The sequence below is a fragment of the Macadamia integrifolia genome, chromosome 9 (assembly GCF_013358625.1).
Source record: "Macadamia integrifolia cultivar HAES 741 chromosome 9, SCU_Mint_v3, whole genome shotgun sequence".
NCBI classification, from domain to species: Eukaryota; Viridiplantae; Streptophyta; class Magnoliopsida; order Proteales; family Proteaceae; genus Macadamia; species Macadamia integrifolia.
In genome coordinates this window covers 37,647,937-37,659,613 of record NC_056565.1, presented here as the reverse complement: position 1 = coordinate 37,659,613, position 11,677 = coordinate 37,647,937, and the positions used below count along the sequence as shown (strand labels likewise).

The 11,677-nt window shown below is 37.0% G+C and overlaps 1 protein-coding gene across 1 annotated transcript; it reads left to right on the top strand.

The window, feature by feature from the left end:
• The first annotated feature begins 2,929 nt into the window (after positions 1-2,929).
• LOC122090116 (transcription factor HEC2-like) lies at positions 2,930-3,950 on the top strand. The gene has a single exon (XM_042659960.1). The coding sequence runs from the start codon at positions 3,023-3,025 to the stop codon at positions 3,803-3,805; it is 783 nt and encodes a 260-aa protein (XP_042515894.1). The 5' UTR covers positions 2,930-3,022; the 3' UTR covers positions 3,806-3,950.
• Positions 3,951-11,677: the final 7,727 nt, after the last annotated feature.

Genomic DNA, 11,677 nt, shown 5'->3' with positions numbered 1-11,677 from the left:
TGACATAAGCCTTTTTCACCAGAGCTATGAACACCAAAACTGACCCTTTATTATTTCTGTCACAGGTGACAACTAATCTTGAAAATTGCACTAATTTAGCCTTCAAGTTGTAGGTTTAGCGGTTTTTAAATTCTCAAATGTAAATGTCACGTTATGCGCACGTAGGCCTCTATCAATACATCGACACAAAGTCAATTAAGGAGGGCTCTAGAGAGAGAGAGAGAGAGAGAGAGAGTCCCTGGCTTAGCTGTGAGGTTATTATTGGTGAACTCTGCTAAAGCAACTCTCTTGAAAAGTTCTGCGACTTTTGACGTGCCTATTTATGTGTGAAACTGTTGCAGATGATCAGAGGTGGATCTAGTGTGGTAGGATTTCAAATGACAGGCTTGAGAAAAGAGAGAGAAAGAAAGCCAAAATATTAATTCGAAATTGGAATAAATCAACTCAACCCAAATTGAACCAAATCGATCTTACAAAGTCTATAGGTCTCTGGATAAAAAAACCACCAAAAAAAAAAAAAAAAAATACAAATGTGGAAAGTTTTGCTTCTTCCCGATTCTAATCAATTTATAGGATATTGGCCTATAAAAAAAATTATAGGATAATGGCTGATTTCAGACCAATTCAAACTAGGATATATTGCCCTTAAGTGGCCTTTCTTTGTTGAATACTATGATTTCTATTGATCTCCTTCTCTTGCTTGGGAGCATTGATGTTGGGACTCAAGTTAAACTCAACCTCAAAAGATAACTATAAAGGAGAGGGTGCATCAGCCCTTAAAAGCTTTCATATCTAATGTGGGATCATTGCACACATGGGAGTTGAGATCTACGTGTGGGATTTTCTCCATGTAATGTGGAAAAAAAGCATGCTTCTTTCTCTTAGGCCATGTTGGTTTAGGTGTTGTGTGTTGTTTTCTCTAGAGCACATGTTATAATTATTGGCTTGTATATATTTGTTTTAGGTTTTGGGTCAAATTTTGAGTTGACCTATTACATGTAGCCGGACAAAATTGTAATTGTGTGGTGATTAGGTTTCTAGGGTGACTATATATTGTCTATGTGGGAAAAACCCTAGATACAAAATAATGAATTCACATAGTGTGGTGGCTAGTGTTGTAAAATGTTTTTCTATCTTAATGAAAAATTCTTTGATTCTTTTAGAAGGATGTAGCAATTCATGCCAAATAATGTTAAAGTCTTCGTATTCATATGTGATTGCTTGCTTAATTTCTTTCTTGTGTCTATGCGTTCATTTCCAACAAAGGCATTAGTTTCTCCTCACCCATTGTAAGAGATTCCATGATCTTTAGGGACAAAGGTTGACTTCATACAATACGAGAAGGACCTTCACACGGTGGAGAAGAGAAATATATATATATATATATATATATATTTATATATTAAATTTTTCTTCACCCAAGCTTCACCAATGGTATTGTTTCCCTATGATTGGACGGTGAGTTCATCATTAACTCCCATCCATTATTATTCATGGTCTAAAATACCCTTCCCAGCCCATCAAAGGTTCAAATGGGTTAGATGAAGAGATTCTCACTTCGCAAGAGAAATTAGGTCCTAGTAGTTTTTAGGGTTCGGTTTTTGTGCACAATTGTGTACCGGTGCTTCGGGTGTTTGCCAAGTAGACGATGGATATAATATTTACACATTCTCCATTCTTCTTCATCCAATGATTGAACCTCTGGTAGCATTCATACACGACCACATATAACACCTTTTGTCTAGTTTTTATGACAATTTTTCCATCATCCCTGAAGAAAGGAAGAATTTCTTCTCCAATATGATTCAGCTTTGATACTCCCCATATCCTTATTATTCTTGATCACAAATGCCTTAGGTTCAATATGAGTTCTCATTCAAGTTTTTATTATGGGTTTTGAAGACTTGAGAGATATTGATGGTTGTAAAAGCTGGGTTTTTTGTGTAGTTCACCAAAATAGGAAGTTCGTTAGTAATTCCAGTACAGAAGAAACAGGTTTGCATCAGTACCTGATCCTTCTCGAATAGCGTTCCCCCCAGCAATTTGACAATGAGAGGTAGTGGTCCCACCTCAGCACCAATTTCAGGCTAATCCAATGGGAGGAAGGAGAAATAATACAGTGGTTGCCTGTTCTCATTCACCATCACCGACTACACCAATACCAACACGTGTACGTATCTCATGATCCTGTATCTATTCCCTCTTTTTGAAGGGGTCTGCTAAGACGGCTCTGTTTGGTATTAAGGGAAGGAGAAGGAGAGAAGGAGAGAAGGAGAGAGGCAGTCCTGTGCTGTTCTGACTCATGTCATGTGACTGTGGGGTTGAAAAGTCTCAAAGGTCTCAAAGTAAAGTAAATGTTAAGGGATAGTTAAGTGTGAGACTCTCTCTCACTCATTGTGTTATTGCCTTTAAGGGGTATCCATCAATACTTCCATCCCATCTTTGTCCAATGGTACTCCCTGAATCTCAATAGATCTGAACCGTTAAAACCATCATCAATGAACCAGTAGATTTCATCTCCTCTACAAGACTAACCCTAATCTTCACCTTCTGTGATCTGTAGTGCCATCACTCATGAAAAAAAAAATGCTTTAAAAATTAACTAGAGATAAAATAGCCCAACAACTCTTTGATGATCATATAAGAGGGGTTAAAATAATAATAATAATAATAATATGATATTCTTACTCCATCATTTTGTGTTATATATATATGGACTTCCTATTGGATTGATCAGTCGGTTCCCCATAATAGTAAGCACCTCACTTTTGTTCTTTCCTATCTTCTCATCCTCTCCTCCCTTGGTGCTTTTCTCTTTCTTTCTCTGCAAATTTCTGATAACAACTCTTCAGTGAACTACTCAAACCATATTTTCTTTCTTTCCTTCTTCTACATCTCAAGACCTTGCTTTCCCTTTTTTTTTTTTTTTTTCCTTTTTTTTTTTTTTTTCTTTCTCACAATAGTACTGTTTCATTTCCAATTTTTTTTCTTCTTCCATCCCAAGGAAAGGTGAGAGAAACCCATGGACGTAGACCTGATAAAGTCTACAACAGAAGATCAGGTGGAGATGATGATGATGATGCAACAAATGGACAAGCTCCCTGATGAATTCTGCGGACCCTACCAAGAAACTGCTCAATTACCATCGTTAATGGAGTTCTCATGCGCTACTGGTACAAGTATTGGGTCTTCACCCCCAGTCTTTGATAACCCACCAGTGCTTTCACAACCATTAATGAACCCACCTTCCACCATTACATTCATGGGCACTCCAACTCAAGAAGTCTTCTCCAATCCTATGACAGGGCGGCTGCGAAACACTGCTACCGCCGCCGCTGGAGAATTAGAATTATCGGGCGGTGCAAGTCTATCATCACAGAAGAAGAATTCAATGGCTGCAATGAGGGAGATGATCTTTCGGATGGCGGCGATGCAACCAATTCACATTGACCCTGAATCAGTGAAGCCACCCAAGAGAAGGAACGTGAAGATATCAAAGGATCCACAAAGTGTAGCGGCAAGGCATAGGAGGGAAAGGATTAGTGAGAGGATAAGGATTCTTCAGAGATTAGTCCCTGGAGGTACTAAGATGGATACAGCTTCCATGTTAGATGAAGCAATTCACTATGTGAAGTTCTTGAAGACACAGGTGCAATCACTTGAAAAAGCTGTGGGGAAAAGGCCTTTGGGGATTGGTTTCCCTACTGGACCTGGACCAGTTTCTAATCCAAATAATTATTCTTCTTTGGCTAAAGCATATCAGCCTCCAGCTTCAATGTTCAGCTATACCCAGATGCTTAGCTGAAGATTAGATACATTTGTAAAGAAAAGATTAGAAGACTCTTTTGATTTTATAGACATCAAAAAATTATCTCATCAAGTCATCATCACTTCTTGATGCTTTGTGATCTTTTGTTCTTGTTTTAAATAATTGATTCTTCTCTTTTTCCTCTTGTGGGTTCACAATTTATGGATTATTTTGATAAACTTATTGGGCATTGATGGAGAAAATTATATATATCTAGGGGAGGTTCTGGAAATTTAAGTTTGTCATTATTTTCACAAGCTAAAAATATGATCTTGATAGGATTTTGGAAAGAGACATCTATGAAAGAAGAGATGAGAAGGGGAAGATGATAGGGAAAGGGTTTATGAATATATGTGAGGATTTGAGATAAAATTGAAATGAAATGTTAGGGAAATGGTAAGGGTTTTCTAAGTCATATTCAAAAAAGAAAGGGAGAGAAGACTCAGAAATTATTATTATTATTTTTTATAAAAGGGTTTGTCATAAAATGCATGGGAGTTTCACGTGATCAGCTCTGACCTTCGGTGGTTTTTAACAATTAGGAATGACCACGAAGTCGTATCCGTTACTTCGTCCAACAGTCAATAGTAGCCACGTGAACGATGCCTACTAGGTCCCACAAGCCAACCTGATGTGGCAGTCGATGCTGTAAGGTTTTATAGCATTTTTAAATTCTGCTATCTTGATCCTGATCCAATGGCCTGAAGGCCCTGAACTCATGTAGTGTAGCACGTGAGAATGAGTGCACCAATGGATGGTAATCTGAGAATTTTTTTTTGGTAACCAATCATGAGGGTCATCTAACTTTGATGATATTCTTGATTTTAATTAGGGAAAAATTCCCCAGGACACTAGTGTGGGGATTCCTTTTCAAGCTGTCTCACATTCTAACCCCTGTATTGACAATTTAGGGTTGTAGGTATTGGTCTTTTTTATGCAGTCAATTTGTATCAATACAGACCAACATTGATATCAATTCGTAGTTGATACTAGATCGATCATCGGTGAATGATATAGACATGATATGGACAAGGGGTATAATTGTCAAAATACAGTATATCAGCATCTTTGCAAGTAAAATCATCTAATACAGACGATATGGACCAATACAATACAGTTATCAATACCTAAACCCATAACTCTCTCTCTCTCTCTCTCTCTCATCCCACACCAAATGCCCCCTTATACGAAACCATCTCCCACACACCAAATGGTGTGACGTCCCATTGGTATCATGGGAAACCTTTGCCTTCTAATTTTTAAGGAAGTAGAATTTTGTCCAAGAACATTAACCTACACCGATGCTCCCATGTGAATCTCTTGTTTTTTCTTTCCATGTAGATAAACATCTCTTACCTTCATTCTGGGGAGAAAAGAGATAGACGCCAACACTTCCGACAGAGAACATTTCCCAAAATTTTATTACTTACCTTAGATAAACCAGTGAAGATTGGACCGAACTGGACCCCCTGGGCTCACGGTTGGGTCAAAAGAAGACCATCCAGCTAACCCATTGCCCACAAACAGACAGGCTCAACTCTATCATGCATAGTCCTTCATAATTATCTCACCCAAGCAAGCATTGAATAATAGACAAATAAAAAAAAAAAAAAAAGGCATGTGTAGGTCATGGACTGTAAAGGAGGAGGAGGAGGATGACCTAAGATTCCCACGTACATTAATTGGCTGGGTAGCTAGCTATCTTCTCAACAACAACATGGAGTGTTTAAGAATGCTCCCACCACAAGAAGAGAAGACCGCTCCTCGAAGGAATCAAACACTTGTGTGTTGGGTCTCACTGTGTCGGCCTTCCCACTTGTTCCTTAATCTCTTCCTCTCTGATTGCATAGTGCAAAGCCTTGTTTCAATCACAGAAACACTAAGATCCTTCCTGAAAATATATTTTCAAGCTGTTCTTCTTACATGGTTCTGATACCATGTGAAGTTTTCATATTGGTTATCAACCTGCTTTTAATGAGGTTAAGCAAATGCCTTTGTTTAAACATTTTTCTTAGTATATTTTGAAGGTCTGAGTTTTCCTTCTTCCATGAGAATCTCTTAATCCATAGTATCTAATCCTTAATTGGATTGAAAAAGAGTATTTAGATCTTCGTAAATAATGGGTAGAGTAAACCATTCAATTTTCACTGAAAGTAATGAAGAGCACTAAACACCCCGTGTGAGTTGCCCAATGTGTACCTAATGGAAATCGAACTTAAGACATCTGAGTTTACTATTTATACCAAGTTCCTCGCTCACCAACTCTGTTATCCCCTTGGATTTAAACATTTGTATCAAAAAGGGATGCAAGACTTCCTAGGAGGTTTTTCAATTTCAATATTTTTTAGGTACTGAGCATCCCACCACCTAAAGATCTCAACTCTAAATCATGATTAAAAATAATACATTATACAACTATAATTTGAAAACATTGAAATTTTACAATAAATTTTTTTATGTTAAAGCCGCGTATGATACAATTTCATGGAATACAACATTGGCCAATGAGTTACAAGAATGCATACCAACAGTTGTGTTCAAAGAACATAAACCTTAATTTGGTCATAGTGGTTACATGATGGGACTTGCATTTACTATCAATGGATCCAAATGCATATGAGAGAGAGAGAGAGAGAGATATTCCAGCTAGCTGTTCCTTATTGCTTGGTCCAGTTAATGGTCAACATGTCTACCTATCGATTGTAAGGCAATTATGCCAACTAACGAACTGTATTATGTTGCTAAAGTCATCATCTTCTTCCTCTTCCTCGTACACAAACTAGCGGCACAACTTGCACCATTTATATAATGGGGCACATATCAAATCGGGATGCATCGTACGTTTCTCATCATAAAGGTTAGTTGACACTATTTGGGTCACCAAAGTAGAATTATGGAACATGTTTGTGAGGATTAATCACCAATGTCAATTGCATCCTATAAGAAGGGTTTCAACTTTCAACACTTTAAGCAACTCGGAACACCTCGAAACATCTGGAGAGAATGAACACTATCTTAGCCTAGTGGTGTCAATTTCCGGTTTGAAGAATCGATGACTAAAAGAGGAGATCGTGGGATTGAACCCTGACATATTCGGGTGTGTGTAAGATTAGGTGACCTTGGCCCTCTTAATGCTCAGTAAGATAAAATAGCATTAAAAAAAAAAAAAATTAGAGAGATCTTTGCAAACATGAATTAGATATGTCTTTAAAAAATGGCATATAGATTCAAAAAATTAAGCTATGCCCCGCTGCTCCTTGTTAAGATAACAAATGAACAAGATGGTACAATCATACTAAAGCAATAAATATTTATGCCCTTTATTATTAAGACTTGTCCTCTTCTCAAAACAATTAATCAAAGAAATAACATTAGGGTCCGTCTATGTTTCACGATGAAGAGTGACGTGAAATGCTTCACTTTTTTTTTTGGCCTTGCTTTTACATTTAACAGTAGTTAAGAAGATGGGATAGTTATGTAATTTCATTATAATCGAATTTATGCTAGCACCCTATACATCTTCCTCCTTCCTACTTTCCCTCTCCCTTAGACTGGATGGTGGGTATCAACAATAGAATCTGTCAACCTTGAAATGGAGTAAGTGATTGCGGGACAAAAAGTACGTAATACAATACACATGAATGAGCACACGTGAACACGCACTCACATATACATACACATAGAGAGAGAGAGAGAGAGAGAGATTTGGAAGGAGTGGAGTCAGAAGGGGCTGCAGATGATGGGAGAAAAGTGGGGGAGGGAGTAAGAAGGGATACTCATACTCACTAAGTGAGGGGGTGTTGTGTGAATCACAATGGAGTGGGCAGTGGGGAGTGGGGAGTGGGGAGTGGGGAGTGGGGGAGAGGAGGAACCATAGGGGAAGCTACGAGAAATCGGACCTGAAAAGGGAGGAGAGAGTGAGAGTCAGAGGGGAGATCAAAATAACATTTATATTTTGAAATCACATTTCCAAAATGTATAATATGACAACCTTATGAATATAATGTCCAATTTTATCACTCGTTATTAACATGTTAATATATAATCTTGAAATTATCAATCACACATAAAATGATAATGCTAACAAATTTAAATTGGATTTTGTGGATACATATGTCCAACAAATAGACTATGTATTAATTATTGCATTTAGTTGTGTTAATTTACAAGTTACAACCCACATGTTAACCTTAGATTCCAACTCATTCAATGATCAGTTGCTTGATTTATTGACTCTATTGCTTTCTCTTCATTTGATTATTGTATCAACAGTTGATAGCTGACAATGACATCCCTATTGCACACTTGCACATATTATGAACTGTAGTCCAATAAACCAATCACTTTTCTTTGCGATGGGTCAAATCTAAACAAAATTGTTAGAAATGACTGTTCACCTAACAAGACTACCTGATCTGGCTATGGGAATTAAGGTTCAAGGAAGTGGTCAAACCAATAGAACTGGATCAAAATCATTAAAAATGTTCCTTTTACATGGTAGTACATGGTAAACCAAAATTGAACCAGTCAATTTTTTTGAATTGAGGATCAGGAAGAATTAGGAATCAGATCGATCCAATTTTGATTCAGTTCCACAAGAATCGATTCCGATTTCTCAAATAATGAATGGGCAATCCATGTAAAAACACTGTTCGATATAAAATTAGGGAGAAAATGAAGTTGGAATATAAAGAAATGAAGGAAGACGAACTGGTCAATGCTTCACACAAATGAGAAAGATGGGTCGGTTGCCTCCTAAGGCACGATCGAATGATGGGTGTGTTCATGTCTCATGAGTCATGCCTCAGTACTAAAGGCCATTTATTCCTTTATCCCAAATCCTATCTAAGAGAAGTGAAGAGAGAGAGAGAGAGGGGGTCAAACAAAGAAATCAGGGAAGCCATGTGAGACATTACACAAGGGGTCCAACATCCCCATAGAGAGATCTTGAATGTCATGAGCCATTACCACCCCAAGTGCATTGTATCTACTCTGACAATATATTATATATCTTATCATCTATTTGGAGATAACTTCCTCCACCAAAGAGAGTTAAAGAAGATATATTCTATAAGAGTGCTTGCAAGTACAGCAATGTATGTAGGATCATTAGATTGGAATTTCCACTCATCACTTATAATCTGATGGCTTTGAAGAGACCCCACATGTATGGACACCATCACTGAATCATTTTAAAATAGTATAATGGAAGTAATAAAGGATCACTCTTACAACCTCCCAAAATGGTGTGGAGGTGCAAGAAGCTGCACTAAAGTGTGGGGCCAGTAGAGAAAAATGAAAATGAATTGTTTAGTTGGTTGATTGATTGGATTGGATTTTGGGAGGGACCAACCTTTGTCTGTTTAGCTAGGTGAGATGTATCAGACATTTAGACTGAAAGATTTGGAGGACAACCCTTATATGGAAACCCTGGTCAGAAAGCCATTATTCTTTATTGGTTTTGAATGAGAAAAAACTATTATAGACTAATCATTGTAAGTGCAAGTATGTAGATGGTTTCCCCTAATTTTAGTAGTTCTGGAGGTTTCTTTTTATAGCCAATCTGTGTGTCACATATGTCAAGTTCCTATCATTTTTAATATATTTGACATAACTAAAAATTTAATAGGAGTAGAAGACAATAATTCTCATGGTGATTAGTAGTCACTCATCTTGCTGTTTTATATAATCCACCAACTCTTGATAAGCAGGTCATATTTTTATAAGATCGTTTTCAAGTAAGATTGCATTTTGCAATCCTTTTGATTCTGCTTCTGAGGCACATCTTGTGAAACCAAAGTTTATACCGACAAAACAACTGATTGTTACAACTTGCCTCTCCAATAGCTTGATCAAAACTGCTATCACAAATGAATATTGGTTGATATAAGTCGATGGTTAAAGATAATCTACAAGGTATAGGGGATTGATCCTGAATAATCTCCAAGAGACTAATAGAATTATAGATTTCAAATAATCTACAAGGTATGTGTGTGTGTGTATGCGTATGTGTGTGTGCATTAATGAGGAACCTTTCGACCTTGCCCAGTTTTACGGTCTAGGCCTAAGGGTAAACCCTAGTTACAATGCAAGGAAAAAAAAAACTCCCCTGATACGTGCACATTAAATAGAAAAGATACAATAGGGGGATCCAAGAGATAAAATAGGGAAGAAATAGATAATTGCTACAAAAAAAAAAAAAAATAAATAAATACAAGAGATTAAATAGGATAAAAGATAAGGATAGCAAGGGTTTGGCTTTACGGACAAAGGCATGACCTCTCGACCTAATTGGGAGGTAACCCGCCTCTACTCAACAACTGAGCATTTGTTTCCTTTTTTTTTTTTTCTCTCTCTCTCTCTCTTTTCTCCTACATTCTCTCCCCATAAATAGATTTTACAACTTCTCCAGCATCCCACATATCCCACAACTAAGAAGTTACAATAACGGATAATAACATTCAATCTCCTATACCACTACACTAATAACGGATAACTCCTACTAGTAATTGATAATTACTAAACAACATATGCATAGTCCCTATTTTTCAATAAAACTAATCCCGCCCAAAAGTCGTGCACGTAACAATCCATCCTCCTTAAGCTTAGTCTTGTCCTCAAAACCATTCTTTTAGAAATTGAACCGTAGTAACATTTAAATCCTACTGAACCGTAGTAGCATTTAAATCCTACTAGTTGCTCAGCCGCTTGACTTAATTGAGGAAGCCATGACCTCGTATCTCGGGGAGAGAAATTGTAGGAAATCTCATGGAGAGAAATGGTTGGAAATTCATCAATGGGGCACCATGCCTGAGCTCTGATACCACTTGATACATGCACATTAAATAAAAGAGATATAATAGGGGGATCCAAGAGATAAAATAGAGGAGAAAAAGATAATTGCTACAAAAAAAAAATACAAGAAATTAAATAGGATAAAAGATAAGGATAACAAGGGTTTGACTTTAACATCTGAGCATTTGTTTCCTTTTTTTCTTCCCTTTTCTCCTTCATTCTCTCCCTATAAATAAATTTTACAACAATTTCTCCAACATCCCACGTATCCCACAACTAAGAAGTTATAATAACGGATAATAACATCTAATCCCTTACACCACTATACTAATAACGATAACTCCTACTAGTAATTGATAATTACTAAACAATATATGCAGTCTTTATTTTTCAATAAAACTAATCCCACCCAAAAGTCGTGCACGTAATATCCTCATATAATATTTTGGTTTGGTGAACATGAGGAAAAACACACTAATTTCTCGCATTCCAAATAAGATAACATGCGCTTGAAGCCATAGATAAGAAAATATTTTTCTTTTATTGAGAAATAGATGTTCTAAGAAGCATGGAATCAACCAAATATATAATAGAAGGTGCTTGGACAAACTCAGTACGTAGTAGCTCTGATGGTCCTGCACTCCATTCCCATTTAGAAAAATCACAAAAGATAAGCAAATGCCAATCCGATTCATATTCAGTTATGACATAAAACATACATAGGAGCGATGCCAAGGACACTGTTTTGGACATTTGTCATATAAGGGTGAGTTATTATGAAATCACAGATGGGTTTTCCTCCACCTGTGGGTGAACGAAACGCCCACAATCATAAATATTCTACCCCTTACTAGATGAAGTCGAAAGTATTCATATTCTCATAATGATGTTTATCCCAATACCCCACTACCGTAATGGTACACAGTCAATGGAGGGAAACTAGATCATTCGAATTGCATATTAATAGGAAAAAATGTTGCAGTGTGTCAATATTACTTGCCCTCTCATGGATTCTCCTCCTTGACCATGTGGACCCCTCATATTCCAATCGTGACGCTATCATATCATCACCAA